This window comes from Camellia sinensis, chromosome 3, assembly GCF_055761805.1.
Source record: "Camellia sinensis isolate YWXY chromosome 3, ASM5576180v1, whole genome shotgun sequence".
Taxonomy (NCBI): Eukaryota; Viridiplantae; Streptophyta; class Magnoliopsida; order Ericales; family Theaceae; genus Camellia; species Camellia sinensis.
In genome coordinates, this window is record NC_138963.1 from 188243103 (window position 1) to 188261985 (window position 18883).

The 18883-nt window shown below is 35.2% G+C and overlaps 1 protein-coding gene across 1 annotated transcript; it reads right to left on the minus strand.

The window, feature by feature from the left end:
* Window positions 1-3795: 3795 nt before the first annotated feature.
* Window positions 3796-11952, minus strand: LOC114280215 (uncharacterized). Its single transcript, XM_028222556.2, has 7 exons — window positions 11658-11952; window positions 11323-11554; window positions 10486-10576; window positions 10106-10266; window positions 4514-4541; window positions 4328-4436; window positions 3796-4103 (listed from the first exon to the last, which is right to left on the minus strand). Exons 2-7 carry the CDS (start codon window positions 11548-11550, stop codon window positions 4022-4024), a joined length of 699 nt encoding a protein of 232 aa, XP_028078357.1. The 5' UTR covers window positions 11551-11554; window positions 11658-11952; the 3' UTR covers window positions 3796-4021.
* Window positions 11953-18883: the final 6931 nt, after the last annotated feature.

Here is an 18883-nt window from a genome sequence, read left to right on the forward strand (position 1 = left end):
CATAAATATTATTGCATTATAGATGCATCTAAAAAAAATAAAAACAAATTTTACTAAAAAAAAAAAAGAAAAATGTTCACTAAAGATAAAAAAATCAATTGTAAATTTTTCATTTCAGAATTGACAATACAAGTATTTGAGTCAATATATGTAGCAACCCTAATTTTCTTAAGTCATTATTTATTATTGTTATTATTACTTCATTATATTTTTGACTTTATTAATTGTGTAGTTACATGAGAATTTAATGTGGTATTTAATTAATTTAATGTGTTATTTAATTAATTTAAACGTGTTATTTAATTATAGATAATTAATCTGAATATTGATATATTTATATTGTTTTAAAAAAAAATGTGTTTATATTATATTTATGTATATTGTATTTATGTTATATGTGTAAGATATAAATATAATAGGCAATTATATAAACTATACTATACCATAATTACTTTTTGTGGAAGTATTTTCATCAACAGCAGAGTGATCAAGAAAAGAAAACCAAGAAAGCCGATAGAAAGAGGAACACCGGGAGAGAGGAGAGAAGAAAAAGAAAAAAAGAAGAAAAAAGATTAGGGTTTTGTTAGGGTGGCTCTATTAGTTCTTCAAATAATTCTTTGACTTTTAAAAAAATATTGTTAGTATAAAATCCACTTCCCTTTATTTATATTTAATTTGTTGTTTTTATTTATTTATTTTTATTTATTTGATGTTTAATTGATTTCATATTTGCATGTAGATGATTAATTGATTTTAATTATTTTGATTAGTTGTGTATGTAAGATTTAAGGTTTTTAGATGATTGATTGATTTTAATTATTTTGATTAGTTGTATATGTAAGGTTTAGGGTTATTAGATGATTGATTGATTTTAATTATTTTGATTAGTTGTGTATGCAAGGTGTATGGTTTTTATATGGATTTATTTTATGGTTGTAATCACACTCATGGATATATGGCATTAAAATAAACTTAGAACCCATAGATAAATTCCTTATACTTCACCATGACTCCATGGATTGTTGTTTTATTTGAGTGTTGGTGAGAAAGAGTGTATAAAAAAAAAGTGATGATTATGAGATTTATTTGAATGCCTTAAATTTGGCATTGTTATGCTTGTTCTCATAAGTGAGATGCTTTGTATATATATATATATATATATTGTTGCATCGTTCTCATGAATAGATGAGTGCTTTGATTTAAGCGCGTACGTATATGCTAACCATCCGGAGAGTGTGAGTCAAACTCGAGACGATATCCTCGTGCAAGTTTGGCTTCGGAGCGGTGTTAGGTATACGGGAGGCACATGGGATATATGTGTAGGTCGGAAGTAGAGGCCGAAGTAGTAGAGTTAAGGTACAATAAATTTAATTATGAGTTTATTGTTATAGTGTGAATTGTATTGATTTGTACCTCTTGAAAAATAGTAAACGACCTCGATAAATTATGAAATTTGAGTAGAGGCATGTGTACGTGATTCTAGACAACTTTTGTGTTTTAACTTTTTATTAAAAAGATCGATTAAAACTTATAATTGGATTATCTTGGTTATTGTAGTTTTGATTCATTTTAGCAATGCAGATTTTAGAGGCTATTTTAACCCACGGAACGAGCTCATTTTTATTGGTTTAGCGTAAATTGAAGTAAAACATTATTCTGAACACTTTTCGTGTTTCGAACTTTTCCGAAAAAAATCATGTTAGGGCAGTTTCTTTTCGTTTTCAGTTTCAGATTTTTTGGTTGAATTCCGTCTATGTTCTTCTATCAAGTTTTTCTCTCAACCTGCAGTTTCTATTAAATTCGTTCGCGATGTCTTTTAGGAAATTTGATTCTGTACAACTTTGGTTCTGAGTTTTGGTCAATTTGAATTATTTAAGCATGAAACGGTATATTTTTATACTTCTTTAGCAAGTTACTTATGATTAAATAATACTAACTATATTTTTTGCAAGATGGTGGGTCTTACTAACTTTTTTTATGCAGGGCTAACCCACTATATTTTTATTTTTATTTTGTTTATTTTATACTCAATTTATATTTCGTTGTGTATGGACAAGAGACTAAATGCCACCGTATGTCGGGAAACTACCCATTCGTCTCAGTGCGGATGGAACTACTTGTCTTGTCCCATAACAAGAATTAAATGTATTTTTATTTGTGTCTGGTGGACACGTGGGTGTTAAATCTTGTACTCATACCAGTATACCTGTATACTAACTCGTTTTGTCTCTTGGCAACTTGGGTGCATTCTGTTTGAGTGTAGCCGAGCTTCATTTGCAGGATTAATTGGGGCTACGGTGGTGACGTGAAATAACTATAGTTGTTGGACATGTCTTTTGGACTTCTTTTGGTTTTCTTGAGCTTAGGGTTGATATTAGTTTATGTATTTTTTATTTTTTTTTATGACCTTAGTATTTTGATAATTTGGCATGGTTTGTTACGTTACATTATTTAAGTTATTTTAACTACGTATTGTTACTTTAATGTTGGAGGTATTAGTTAGTTATGAAATTATATTGGATGGTTTGGTTGGCGTTTAGTTTTTTTGTTTCACCCCTAGGATTTGGATGATGGAATATTAATTAGGGTTTAGTCCTAATTTAATATTTAATTGTCCAAATTTTGGGGCATGACAGTATATTTTCATTTTTTTTCGTTTTTAATAAACTTTTTTCTTTTTTTAGTTAAATTTGTTTTTATTTTTTTAACTGCATCTAATCTAGATGCATCTATAATGTAATAATGTTTATGAACAAATTTGAAAAAAAAGTTCACTAAAGATTAAAAAAAAATCCATTTTTTTGTTTTTTATTTTTTATTTATTACATTTTTAGTGAATTTTTTACATCACATGGAGCTGATGTGTTAGATGTGACAGATTCTGTTAGTTTTTTAGATGGAAGTTAGTCTAAGAATAAAGTGGGAAGGATTACAAATATGAAAAGTCAAAGTGGGATGGATTGCAAACATGGAGATCCAAAGTGAAAAAAATTAAACTTAAAAGGCCAAAGTAGGAAGGATTGCAAACATGAAGGGCCAAAATGAAAAAAATTAAACTTAAAAGACCAAAATAAAAAATGAATGAAATTTTAAAAGGGCAAAGTGTAATTTACCCTTTCTTAAATTCAACTAACTCGTGCTCGTGCAACAAGATTGTAGTTGCTACACAACCGCAATAATTGAGATGTTATTTCAACTTTTACAAGAATAGGGCAAAGCTTGTTCTTGTTTTGCTTTTATTCAACAACAAATGAGCAAGTTGCTATCAACAAGAAAAGTAAGTCCTACAGAAAACGTTTTTGATTGTTGATTTTGCTTATGTTGCCATTTGAAAGCTTTTGTGGATAACTTCCCCCTTTTTTTTTTTTTTGGGGGGGGGGGGGGGGGGGGGGGGTGTTCTTTGTTTTTTATGTTTTGGAAAACAATAACAACAAAAAGTTCAAAACATAATAATGTGTGAAAAACAGTTTTTGAAACTTACAAAATTGAACTGTTTCATATAACTCGGAAACAATGCAACAAAAAAAATTCTATGATTTCCGAAAATTGAAAGGATTACCAAAAAAGAACATTTCCTAAAGCACATTTCTGCCAACCAAAACAGAACACAGAAGACAACACTTCACAAGTTTCTAAGACCACCATGTAAAGACCGACTCCGACATGAAAACCCCAAAATGGCTTCAATTAGACGGTGCTGATAAAATACCTAAGAGATGAATATGTGCCCATTTGCCGATTAAAGAAGCTGATCAAATCTCCATAATTCTGAAAATTATTGCAATAAGATCAGACTTTCCTAAATCTGTAACAGCACACGGAAATGCTTTAACTGAAGAAGAATATTTACAAGCTTCAAATAATGCCAAAGAGCAATCAATGGGAGCTGTACCACAAAAGAATGACAGATTATGTTACATAATTAATATATGGAACACCACACAGCTTTCGGTAGCACATGCACAAATTACAACACTTAAAACGGGTCCCAATCATCAGAAATTCCTCCAACATGAAATAGTTAGAAAAGCTTTGATATGACATTGCAAGAAGTCCAAAATGCTGCAGAGGCGGCCCTAAGAAGCGCGGGGTTTTGGTAAATCCTGTTTAGACAAACACGGGTGAGTAAAATCAGAACCACATACTAACACAAAATAAAAAAGTGTTCTATGTTGTTAGATGAAGACACCGCCCAAATAAATTGAAGGGTTCGTTTGGATGTATGTGGATTTGAACAGATGAATTACCAAATTAAATAGAAGTACAGTAAAATAATAAGTAGAAATAAGTATAAAACATTGTAAGCCAGAAAATTTAAATAACTTACCCAATGGCAGTTGCTCCCCAAGATGCTACATTATAGATGACTTTGCTTCCATCCCATGCCTTTCGAAGCTTTCCCTTTTTCTTCTTCACAGAAAATGTCTTGCTCAGGGCTGGAAGAAAACTCAAAGGATGTCAGACTTCTTGCCACTTAATTTTTTATTTATTTTTCATTTGTAATCGAACTCACCATCTTGGAGTTGATTAGGGGTCAAATCCTGCAAAACGAAAGGCAACAAATCCATCCCAAAGATCAGATACTTAAAATGTTGGAGAAAAAAATTCACAGAAACTGCCTTTAGAATGCCAGGTGGATCTTGAAAAGAAGGAACACTGACACTGATCTGGAACCACATGTAAACCAGCGCAAGAACCATACTAATGCATTATACAAGCTCTATCTAATTGTATAATCCTAGTATCTATGCAATGACACCAAATAGCACAAACAATGATATATCTTTTAATGCATTAGAGGATATTTAGATACACTGGCAACTTGGCAAGTATTATTTGACACTATTGAAAGTCTGTGGCCTCGTTTGGGAACAAACTTTTTAAATAATTTTTTGACTTTTTGGTTAAAATGAGATGTAAAAAAAACTAGTATGTTTGGGATGACTTTTTGGGCTTTTACGAAAAGATGTGCAAAAAGTAGAGAGAAAAATGAATCTTTGACTTTTTGGTATGAGTTGTTGGCTTTTTGATTTTTTTAGTGACTTTTTGGCTTTTTGGCTAAAAGGGGCACTTGCCAAACGAGGAATGTAACAGCCGCTCCCTTAATTAATGGTTAAATTACGTAATTTGCCATACTTATGGGTTTATTATGCCTAATTGTATGTTATGCGTTATATGTACCACTTGTTATTTGTGCTGTGTTCATGGTAGTGAATTAGTGGGCAAGATAGATGGAAATGGGTAATAAACCTATCTGAATTGGTGAACCATAAGATTAAAATTAAATATTTGAAATAGGCAATTAGAGCCTGATTCACAGTAGTACGTTTTAATTTAGTGTTAATTAAGAGATTTATAATGAGAAATGAATTATTAACTTAGACTTGGGAAGAGAATTAGGAAAATCCAAACAAGACTTAACTCAAGTCAACAAAAGAGGTAAATAAGGAGAGATAGTGGTTGGTGTAGAGACAACTTGAGAGAGAGCCTTATAGGAGTAGAAGGAAGATAGAGAAAGAAGAGGTGTAGAAGAGCTTAATCCAAATCTTCACTAATTCATTCATCTAAGGTAAGAAACTTTCCTCTAATTTCAAGAATTGAAGTTGTTTGCCCATGGAGTCATAGAAATTTAGATGAATTGAGAAGTTGGATAATGTAAAGTGATGATAGGAACCCTAAAGTGAAGAAATGAAAATAGTCAACTTTTATCCTTGTAATACATGGCATCATCACTTGCATCTTACATGAAATTTGGGATTTGAAGAGTAAATTGCAAGAGTTTTCACTTTGACACTCAAGTTTGCATACATTGAGAATTGTATACATCTAAGGTTCATGATTTTGTGGTCTTCTTTGAGGCTTGAGCCTTGCTTACTTGTTTGAAGTTCAATTCCACTGGTTTTGAAGTGTTTTTGAGCCTCCTTTTGTGTAAATGAGATTGGGTTTTGAAAGGTGGAAAAACTCCATATTCAGTAGAAATTCGAACTGATTTTTCACCCAGACCGCTCGAGTGGCCTGGGCCACCGCTCGAGCGGCCAAGCTTGGTTTGGCCAAATTTGCACACTGAAGTTCGCCCGCACGTGCAGCCTAGGCCACCGCACCAGACCACTGCACATGCGGCTGGGGCCAAAGCACGTGCGGCCAACAGAGCCAGCCCAGATTGATTTTTCTCCTGATTTCTCGGACTTATGGGACTCCAATTGCATGGTTTTCAACTGTTTTTCATGTGCATGTGCATGGGATGAATTTAAAACGAAAAGAAAGAATAAAAAGGATCAGGTTAAATGATTAGTAACAAGTAATGGAGAAGTTAGTGACTAATTGAATATTGAACCATTATGCTTTCATGTGCCTGCGTGGGTTAGACGCCGCATCATAGTCAAGTGTTACACGAGACTAACGGTGAGTGACAATGTAGTAAAACTATGCTTGAATTATAATTCTTTTAGATTGTTATTGATATTGTTAAAGTTTGTTATACAATGATATGTTTACTGAATACATGAACCCACTCCATATAATATGCTCACGTGGCCCATACCCGGGGGTAATAATACTGCGGTCTACATTCATGTGACCCGTACTCAGGGATAATAATACCGTGGCGTATCTCCACGTGGCCCTCACCCGGAGGTGATAATACCGTGGTCTATGTTCATGTGGCCCTTGCCCAGGAGTAAGAATACCTTTGCCTATGTTCACGTAACCCTCGCCTGGTGGTAACAGTACCATGGCCAGATGCATATGAGATATCGAGTTATATGAACCTAATTTGAAGAACTAGTAAGATGCATATGAGATATCGAGTTATATGAACCTGATTTGAAGAACTGGTATATGAACCCGTGGTTCCACATGATTGCTATGTTTAACGAACATGTTACCGCTATGTGACTTGATTTTACTATTCAAATGGATATTATTTTTAACCTTTTTTTTTATACATTGTTATTCACTGGGCTTTGGCTCACAGTTTATGTCTGTCATGTAGGTGATCCAGCTCAAGAGAGAAGTTAAGGGCGTCAACCTACTTTCTAGTTTATCAAGTCAACCGTAGTGCCTCCCTCCGGGGTTTCTTTTAGGTCTAACTCTAAGACTTTTGGGTGAATTTACCCTTTTGTAAAGTGATCAAGTGACTTGTAACAAAGTGTTTTTGGTTTTATACTTGTATGGGTAATGTGTTTGCTTTTGGTACATGTCTATGATGTGATAAGATATGGGATGATTGTACAGTGATGTATATAAGGTGTGTTTATTCATTTTAGTTCACAGCTCATTGGACGATGATTTGTGATTTTATTGGCTTCCTCTAGCCCCTTACTATTTATTATTCAGCAGGCCTTTGGTAATTGCAAATTACTGGCCGATTACGTCTCTAATCCCGTGGGGAGGGGGTTGGGTCGTGACATAGAATGATAGGCAAGCATTAGGATGTACAGTATCACTTTAATTGGTGTAGAGACACGGCATGACCGATTGAGTGAAGGAGATCAATATCTATCTACAAACAATCCAAGGTAATCAGACAAGGTAAAAATTAACGTGCAACTCCTAATTAAATATATGTATATATACAATCATAGTTGTCAAATCGAAATTCGAATCGTGAATCGAAATGGCCTCATACCGAATCGCAAATCGTAAAGAATCGGTCACTTTTTCTCAACTACTTAGAAACATATATCTACACACTTAGATATTAAATAATCTTATGAATATGAAATATTTAGACTTAAATCAATGAAAATTTGTTTTGAATGATTATCACGTAGTTTAATAAGTAAGAAAGAAGTTAACAAAGGTTCCTATGTAAAATCATCAGTTTACCTTTTTTCTTTTTTAGATAGTTTTATCAACCATTCTCAATAAAGACAATAAACAAAAACAAACTCTCAATTTCCAAAGTAAAAATAATTTGACCACATTAAAATTTGGACAATAAGTATACATACTTTTCCAAGTAACAATGACCAAATAATAAGAAATAATTATTTAGGATATTTTATTTTAAAGCCTAAAACATTTTAAAAGCTATAACTGATCTCATCCATGAAATATTCAACTATATTTAATTTAATAAAATAGCAATAGATAGTTCATGATGTAAGTTATTTTAATCTTGAATATTTTTAGAAGATATATTATGATTTTCTAAAAGAAAAAATGAGAAGAAATGTTAAAAACATGTTGGGTCCGACTAAATCTGATTGGATCCTATTAAAAATTTCATGATCACTAAAATAACAACAAATCATGTGTATATATATATCGGGCATTTTGGTATTAAACGCTATTAGAAGATGCATTATGCCATTTTCACTCAAAAAAAATATAGAAAAAACTTGTCCAACACGATAGTTTCAAAAATTGCATGAATCGTAAAATATTAATCGAATCGTGAATAGTGTGATTCACTAGAGATTCACTTCCAAAATAGATTCACCCATAGATTCGTATCGATTTTACAAAAATCGCAAATCAAATCGCAAGTCGTAAGATTATGATAAGAGAGTATACAATTACTTACTTCTAGTCATAGCAAAGAAATGTGAAAGCTTTAAAAAAAAAAAAATAGGTAGAGCACTTAAACATTCATGCTTTGACGAAGATCCAAGCTTGCTAGTAGTTTCTAAGTATGATATGAGCTCCTTTCTAAGGATTTAATTTATTTCATAAATTGTTTTAGTTGCCATCTTATGCTAGTTTGTACGGGTTTTCGTGATTCAATTTTGGACGGTTCGGTTTGCGGTTTGGATCCACCTGCATATGTGCCGTTTAGGAAAAATTGAACCCGCAACCGCCTGCAGTGTGGGTTGCGGTTTGTGCAGATAGAGTTTGCGGATGTGAGGGCGGTTTGCGGATTGAACTTTTTTCTTTAGAAAATTATTTTTAGGTCTTTTTTTTTTTCTCCATTTTGTAAATATTTATTTTGGGTCATTTTTCCCCTATTTTCTAAAATGCTCAACATTAATAATTAATGAATTAAAACTTATAAAATTAAAAACACAACAAAATCAATTCCTAACATAAACAAATCATTCAAAATCCTAAACTTATAAATAAAAACATAAACTAATACAAGCACATCTTTCAAAATCTTAAATTAAATCATCAAAATCATTCACTACCAATAATACAATTAGGGTTTGGTTTGTTGGGCAAAAATATCTAGGATAGGATGAATGAAATCAACGGTCCCGGTTAAAAAAAAAAATTATAAAAAAGTTTAAATGCGGGCGGGTTCTTGCGGGTGCGGGTAAAATCCGCAACCCTCAATAATGTCATATTCAAAACCGCATCCGCCCGCATTGTGTCCACGAAACCGTCCATTTGTATGAGGATCAATTAGGGTTGGGCGGGTTATGGGGTTCGAATAACCCTATACCCAGCCCTACCAGTTTGGTTCTTAAATTAACCCAAACCTTTAGCTTAATAGTTAAATAACTATCTTAGTTTTAGGGAGAAAAACAAGCATATGCACAAAAGCTATTAGGTCTGAGACTATGAAGCACGGGCACCTCTCCAAAGGTCGCGTATGTGTGTCCGACACGAACACGTGCTGGACACGTGTTAGACACACTGGAAAGAGTTGGATACGCTGGGACACTTTAGACATGTTGGAGACACGCTGGAGACACTCTAGGGACACGCTGAGTACTATTTTTTTAAAAACAAATTATAATTTTTAATTTTTTTACTAAAATAGCATACCTAAGGTTGATAAATTTGATAAAATTAAATATTTGACATAAAATACATATTAAATATTTAAAAATATAAAAATATATGTTTTGAACGCGTCCCTAATGTGTCGTGCCCTACATTTTGTGAAAATTTACGTACCCGGGTATCCATGTCCGTGTCCGTGTTGTGTCACGTGTCCGTACTTCTTAGGTCTAAGTGCAACCCCTTTCCCACATTTCCACCAAGAGAAAATCATTATGGCTGGCTATGTGCAACCTATTACTCAACAATTATATCACTAACTAGTAATTGAGCCTACGGATTATTGATTTAGTTTAACTGGCAGCCATCAACAATCAATCAAAGTAAAAACATTCACCCCTTTTCTCTATTTCAAATAATAATGAGAATTTTCACATACCTTAGTCTGTTTAAGGGATAACAGGTAGGCAGCCATGAAGCATGCAATACCCTCCACTATATCTTCTTGCCTAACTAAAACATAATCATCTTGGTCCAGCTCCATGCTTCCACCTTCCCATAGATCATTTTCACTGATCATGTCCCAAGAATTTCCTTCTTCTGCAATCACACATAGATTGTATTAGCAATGACCACAAATATCAACTTACTTTGAAGCCAAAAGTATTAGAATCATAGAAAATTAACATTAGTGATTATAGCAAAGAACAAGTTTGTCCAAAGATTTGACATTGAAATGCAAGGGAAAGAATTAAAAAACGAAAAAAAGGAGTATCATAAGCTAGAAACTTCTCAAAGCAACAGCCTTTATATACCTACCAGCCAAATTTTGCGAAACTGATGCCTGGGCACTCTCTAGCTTTTCAAGGAAATCAGAGCATTCAAATCTAGATTTTAGAAGATCACACAACTGCAAGAAAGCGAAAGAAGAACGCACATAACTACTAAAGGTTTGGATGATAAGCTGTCAAAAATTAAACAACTACCATCTTCTAACACAGTCATTCATTTTTATTTGAGTGCACCTACATTTGTAAAGTAAGTATGCAAGGAAATTATTGGATTATATAGCAAAAGCTGCAAGATCGCAAGGATGATCAATGGGTCTTTTGTACAAATTAACTTCACTTTCTATCTTAATATTGCGCTCATGTCAGACTACAAACTGACAGTGAAACTTTCAAACACAAGTTATGCAACCAATTTTGTAACCCATAAGAATCAAACAGTCAGTGTGCATATTTGAATATCTATTTTGCTTAATAAAAACATGTTAAACAAACATTGAAAACCGAATCAAGGTTCATCTTTAACAGATAATCACAACAAGTACTATAAGCTGTATGTGTTTGGTGTGCATACAAAAAAACATCTACTATATACGATGTCATAGAATCCATGCGCACCACAAGGTTTTATTGTTTATGGATATGCATGAAAATTTGGCCCAAAAGTTAAAAAGCGAATCAAACAAACAGAATTACTGTATGATGATAAAACATTCGAATATAATCCAATTCAATCAACCAATATCAAACAAACACATGGCGAACAGAGCAGCACAATTCAGCAGAATCAAACCCTAAATACGACCCTAAACCAAAATTCACCAACACAAAACACCTAAATTTAAACTTTAAACAAAAATTCTCCGACCTCGTCAGTCTCCTTATCGGGTGCCGACGAACCCTCGGGCGCCTCCTCCCCGTCGTCGGACACTGCACCATCGGCATCAGCGTCGAAGCCGGTGTCACCAATCAATTCGAGAGCTCTCTGGCATTGCTGAAGCACAGCCTCCAAGGTCTTCCTCTTCACGCGAAGCCGATCGTTCTCTGAATCGCCTCCGCCGACGGGCTTCGACCCTGGCACCTCGACCACCTCCATAACCCTAACAATACATACATCAATATATATATATATATATATATATATAAATACACAAATACAGAGAGAGAGAGAGAGAGATGGGGTACAGTGAGATGAGATGAGACCTCTTGTTTATCTTCTTGTTTGGAGCTCAAACCCTAGAGAAGAGCATTTTTGGATGTATGAAGATCGATCGAACAAGAAGAAGACGATTGCGTTTGTAGAATAGTTGGTTTCGTACACTGTTGATTTGGCTTTTGTGCTGGCGTGACTGAGCCGCCTGAGATTTGTGTTTGTGTTTGTGTCCCGTGTGGATTTGATGCCGTGAATTGCAATTGGAATTGGAATTTGATTTCCAAAACCTACACCCACACGTAAATAATAATAATAAGGTCATTCTTTTTCTGTTAGTATCCCAATAATTTTCCTTTTATTGACTTTTTATTATTTATGATGTCATTAGTTATGCATGGTCATTATTACTACTAACATTTGGGATGAGATGGGATGCTACTACGGCCTCGTTTGGGGTGTTACTTTTTTAGTTAATTAGTCAAAAAGTTATTAAATTAGTTAGTTAGTCAATTAATCATACCAAAAAATTAACAATTACGGCTTCTCTCTACTTTTTGCACAGTTTTTCGTAATTAGTCAAAAAATCATCCTAAGCATACAAGTTTTTTTTACCTACCTTTTTAGCTAATTAGCCAAAAAGTTACTAAATTAGTCTGTTCCCAAACTAAGGCCTCGTTTGGCAAGCTAATATTTTAGTCAAAAAATAAAAAAATTATTTAAAAAGTCAAAAAGTCTAGAACATATATTAAAAAGTCAAAGATTTTCTTTTCTCTTTACTTTTTACACATCTTTTCGTAAAAAGTCAAAAAGTCACCTCAAACATATTAATTTTTTTTATCTCATATTTTAGTCAAAAAGCCAAAAAACTACTAAAATAGTATGTTCCCAAACAAGACCTAAAAAGATAAAATAGATTTTTTAAATTTTATATTAAAAATTGTCATATTTGAATTATAATTTTTTTTTTGTCACAAAAGTCAAACAAATCAAAATATCCATTCCAAACGAGGCTATTTTAACCCAGATAAAGCCAAAAAATCAACTTACATCCCAAACGAAACTTTAAAAAACAGTAATGTTGACATATAATAAAACACTACAAATTAATTAAACAATGAAATTTTTTCATTAAATTTTTTATGATATTTCTTTTATGGAACCTAAGATTACTTTTTAAGAAACACCATGAGCTTTTAATTGGAGTCTTTCTCTACTAATGTCTTATTTGGGAACATATTAATTAGTCAAAAAATTAAGAGAAAATTGTTGATAAATCCAATCTAAAATATTGCGTAAGGCATGAGGTCCACTGAATAATTGTTTTTAATGAGAAAAACGCGCTATGTGAAATATTATGGTAAGAAATCTCTTTTGTTATTTTTAAGAACACTTTCTTTTCAATTTTACCCTCTTATATTGAATTTTTGTAACCTATATATCTATTCGAATTGTTCAAAAAAAATCTATCTGTTGAAATCAGTTGTTCAAAATTCATATCTGTTGAAATTATATGTTCAAAAAATCTATCTGTTCACAAATCTATCTATCTATCTTTTGAAATTATCTTCTTCTTTATTTTTTTGAATCTATCTGTTGAAATTCACTATTTAACTTATCTGTGTGAATCTATCTATGTAAATTTACCAGTGTTAAACAACTCAAAAGATAAAGAAGACGATGAAGAACATTTGGATTCAGTTGGGGTTTGATTATCTCTATTGTTAGATTGGTGTATGTATGTATGTATGTATGTGTTTTGTGTGTAAAAGAAAAGCCAAAATGATGAGAAAGAAATGAGCGGCTCAGCTTTTAGAGCAAAGTAGAAAGGTGGGTATTATCCTTCGAGACCATAACGTGGCATTTTTGGATTTCATAGAGTGTAGAGAACAGATCTGTCGTCATCGCCGATCGAGATCTGTCGTCGATTCAGATCTGATCCAAAAAATAAAGAAAATAACAGATTCACGATCCATATCTGTTGTCACCACCACCCCCTTGGACGTTGCGTTTCCTCTAGGGACTCTTCGTTGTCGCGCGAAAGAGTCACTGATGGGTTTATCGTTATGACATAGCGGTCAACTTTGATATGAGTTTTCTCCAATGTTTGCGGCTATAGCGGTCTCGGACTATGAAGATCTCGATGTCGTCATCGTCCTTGTTGGTGACGGAGGTAGATGTAGATGCGGTGGTAAAGGCCATCTTCAGATTGGCAGCGACAAAGGTGGTGGTGAGGAGGTCGGAGAATGAGGAGAAATGGTGGTGGTAATAAGTGTGGCCTTTGCCAATGGTGTGAAACTCTAAACCTAGAGAGAGCAAGATGAGAAGTGAGAGAAAGATAAATAGATAGACAGATAGACAGATAGAGAGAGAAAGAAAGAAGTGGGTTTGTTAGAGAGAGAGAGAGAAATGAATTTGTACAAATAATGAGAAATCTTATGCATAGGTAATAAGCATGACTCTAGCTATTGCAAATGGAGTATGGGGTAGTTTGGTCATTTCGAAGAAACTTTTCTTTATGAACATAGTATTTTCGTGCGTGAACTTTGGGTAAAGAAAATCTAAATTTAGATTATCACTTGAGCGCCCAAAGATTAATACAAAAAATTAACTAATTCTCCTTATTTAAAAGAAATCATAAAAAATTAAAAAATTCAATTCTCAAACAAAACCCTAAGAATAGTAAATTCACTTTTTATAGCTTAGGAAAGCCCCACTGCTAATCCGAGGATGAGATTATTGCTTGAATATGTTACAATTTTATATTTATTTATCAAAGAAAATGCTTGTTTATTGTTTTGACAACATGCATGGTTCTTTGGTTCCTATTTAAAATATATTAAAAAAAATTATATTTATACATAAATTCATACCAAAAATAAATAAATAAAAAACTTTATAAGAATAATGTGGTATTACCATTATTATAAATAAATTCATCTTCAATAATGTTTTGTTTTAAAATGAGAGGTGCAATGAGTCCTATTATTACGTATACATTTTTTTTTTGTACATCATTAATCATTGTTTTAATTTTTGTATAGTAGAATTATAAATGATGTATTTATTGTCCACATGATCTCCTTCAAATTGTGATAAAAAAAATATGCTTTGTTTGGTTGAGTTAAGTTATCATAATTTTTTTCACTTAAAAATAATGTTAGAACCAAAAAGGGAACACTAAAGTGTCGTTTGGTAACACTTACGTTTTAAGTTTTTTGTTTATATTTACAAAATTTTAAAAACTCAAATAAAAACTTGTTTGGTAAATTTTTGATTTATAAATCAATGGTCTCAGTTTATAAATTTGGCCAAAAAATGTAAACTAAAAAAATGTGTTTCCGTTTTGAGATTTGAGTTTTTTTTTTTTTTTTACCACCCAACACTAGCCACCACCCACCACCATTTTCTACCATCGTCTTCCGCCACCACCACCCATCCCCCACCACCACCACTCACCACCCACCTGCCACCACCCACCTGCCACCACCACCCACCAGCCACCAGCCACCTACCACCCACTCGCCACCACCATCTACCCCTCGCCACCACCACCACTACCACCCACCACATGCCACTACCATCCACCGCCCGCCACCACCACCTACCACCATTACTCACCATCCAACTGCCACAACCATCCACCACCTGCCACCACCATCCACCCACCACTACCACCACTATCACCCACCATCCACCTGTCACCCACCACCACTACCACCACCACCTACTCGCTACCACCCACCACCCGCCACCGTCACCCACGCACCCACCCACCACCACCCCCCGCCATCTGCCACCTACCTACCACCGCCACCCACCAACCGCCGCCGCCACCACCATCACCCGCTCGCTACCACCCACCACCCGCCACCGTCACCCACCAACACCACCCGCCACCACCACCCACTCACCACCATCCACCACCACCCGCCATCCGCTACCCACCTGCCGCCACCACCCGCCACCACCACCACCACCGCCACCACCTACTTGCTACCACCCACCACCCGCCACCACCCGTCATCCGCCACCCACCTACCACTACCACCACCATTACCACCCACTCGCTACCATCCACTACCGTCACCCACCCACCCGCCACCGTCACCCACCACCACCCGCTACCCACCACCCACCATCACCACTTTCCACCACTATCTTCCGCCGCCACTTGCCGCCACTTACCATTTCTCACTCTTTTTTTATATTTTTAAACATTTTGCCAATTACCAAACGCGTTTGTAGTTTATGTTTTTCTAAAAATAAACAAAAAATAAATGAAAACCAATTTATAAAATTTTTATAAATATAAATTGAAAATGTAAACGCTACCAAACAGATATTTTCATATGATTTTTTAGTAGGGAAATTATTTTTGAATTTCAAAAATATATATTTTCGTATTTATTTCTGTCAAACATTTTTTTATTTTTCAAAAAAGGAACAAAAAATAAGTTATAAAAACTCAATCAAACAAAAACCTTTTTTTTTTAATCAATTCAATAGTAGATCATTTACAAATATGAAAAAAACAAATTACATCAATTGCAAAATTATATATATATATATATATATATATATATATTGTGTGGGTCAATTTATGACCACAATGCCAAACAGGTACTCAATTGGAGAACACCGGTAGAATAGATTAAGCCCGAACAACCTGTCACAGAAAGAAGAGATTCCGGCGGTGGTTCGTCCACCCATGGGCTCTCCGACGATCAAGTCAATTATCTCTCAAAGATAGCAAAAGTACTTAACTCATTATTCAAAATACAAAAAGTATACCTTAAACCCATGAGGGTGCCTCTCTTTTATAGCCAACACTGACCTAATCCCAATAGAAGCCTAGCTTCAATGGATTCTGGCTCAATACTAATCCTGGACTCCCAGTTAGATTGAGATAAACTCTCTAAGAGTCTTATCTTTATCCAAACTGAAGTCCTCTCTCATTCTAGGACCCTTGTCCCTTTTCCGCTTATCACGGATTCTGGTATCTTCGGAGATAACCTCGGCCTAGCTGAGATTATCTCGGCGTCATGACCAGGACATGTGGCACATCGGCTAGCACTTCGGTGCCACATCGGCCACGTGTTATCATTCAAAAATTATGTCCCCACAACTGCCCCCTAGGTTCTATTACCTCAGCATCCTGAGGTGATGGAACCTATATCGTTTCTTCTATTTAGCACGTCGGCTAAGCTCGCTTTGTCCTTCATTATCGATGCCATTGTTTGTTGGCTCAATACGACCAAGACTTAGTCTGTTTTCATCAATGCTTCAGAACCAATAACCAAGTTTGTTCAAATTTCTTAGCCGAGATCGTCCCATTAGTCGAGGTCATGCTCCATTAAATCAAGAACTCCAAGAGTTTCAACACGCGTATGAGTTGTCACGCACAATATTTCAACTATTTTTGCCACGCGTCTTTCCCCTACTGAGTCGTACCTAATACGCGCCATTAAGTCGCATCGTATTTGCGTGCGTCGTCTGACAAGCACGTCGTCCTAGGCACACTAATTGTCATTTTGCCGCCATTTTGCGTGTTTGATCAAAATCATCTCTCTCTTTCTATCTTTTCACCTCTTCACTATCGTTTTCGTGCAAGTTCTCTCTCTCTACTCCCAAATCCCCCATTGCTGCTTTCGCGAAGCTTTCTGCAACCACTTTCACTCTCTCCCTCCCTTCTTTGCTCACTGCCACCGTCTGACATCGCCGTACTTCACACTGGCCTTTTTTTCCTCGGTAAGCGACTGTTCCTCTTATTTCAATTTCTTGTTTCGCTTTAAACTGTTATGCTTGTATACTACCATGATGTTTTTATTCATGCTCTTAATTTGTTACTTGTGTATTGATTTCCACAATTCGTCATCTGTTTCACAATTTTACTCTTGCACAATCTGTTGTTGGTATACACACACACATACCGTTTATATACTTGACATTCTTGCTTGGCGTTCTTGATAGCTTAATATTGTTCTTGATTTGTGCACATTTATATTTCATGCAATGTTCTTGAACCCCTTCTGGTTTTCTTGAGTCTGAATCTCTATTCTTCTCTGTTTTCTTGTTGTGTTCTCTAGATTCTTGTCTTCAATCCTTGTTTCCGTAGCCTTAGGTTTGGGCCTTGTTCTAGAACTTACAAACTTTAGGATAAATTGAAATAAATCCCCTTTAGATCCTAAAAAACCCTTGCCCTAGCATTCGTTTAGGTTCTGTCGAGGTCCTTTAAACCCTAACAAACCACTTCCTTTTGCAATCCAACACTTTCCCTTTAAGCCGACGTCATGGGTATGTGGAGGTGGAAGGTAGACACCCCAATTAAGCTAGAATACTTCAGGCAGAAGTTCGCCATCCCTGTCGATGTCCACCTCAGGTTGGCTGGGGAGGAGGACTTCATCATGCCCAAGGACGACTCTATGTCTTTTCCAGTCGTAGCCTTCGTAGAATGTGGACTTAGGCTCCCTCTCGATATCATTTTCCGAGAAGTCATTCACTATTATAAACTTAATCCAATGCAATTAGCCATTAACTCTTATAGAGTCATCAACGGTATCATTGCCTTAGCTAGCTGAGAAAATGCCAGGGTAACTCTAGCTGACATCCAGTATTGCTACACCATGTGTGGCCTTAAGTCAAAAAAAGGCTACGTCTATTACCTTAAGCCGAGGTCCACACAATACAAACTCATCGCCGACCTCTCTAATTTCAACAAGGGCGCCAGGGACGATTACTTCATCGTCTTGGGCAACTGGGAGTTCTTTCCAGATGATGACCTTCACCTCTACCCTCTAAGCCGTACATTGTTCAGAGAGGGAGATGGTAAGAGTCAAGTGTTTACTTTTACTTGTTTCTCAAGTCTTTCTTACTTTGATATTTTTATACGTTCTAACGTCTGTATGTTTTATTTTTGTAGTCCTTCCTTAGCCTCCAAAGGACTTCCACAAAAACTTCTATCCCAACAAAGATTTTAAAAAGCTGTTAGGTCTGCCAATTGAGCAGCAGAAAGCTCTTTTGCTGCTCAACAACATCCCAATTTATAAGTTGGTACTACCTGACGTCCCGAGAAAAAACAAGTCTTCTCCTTCAGCAACAACTCCTGCTAAAACTTCATCACCTCAGCTAGATCAGGGATCAACCTTTGATCTAGCAGAACAGCCATCAACCTTGGCTCCACAACTAATCCCACATTCTCCACGCAAACGTCGACGTTGAACTGTAGCTACCGTCGAGATGGGTCATAAGAAGGCTATAGCAGACGACCTTCTAGCCG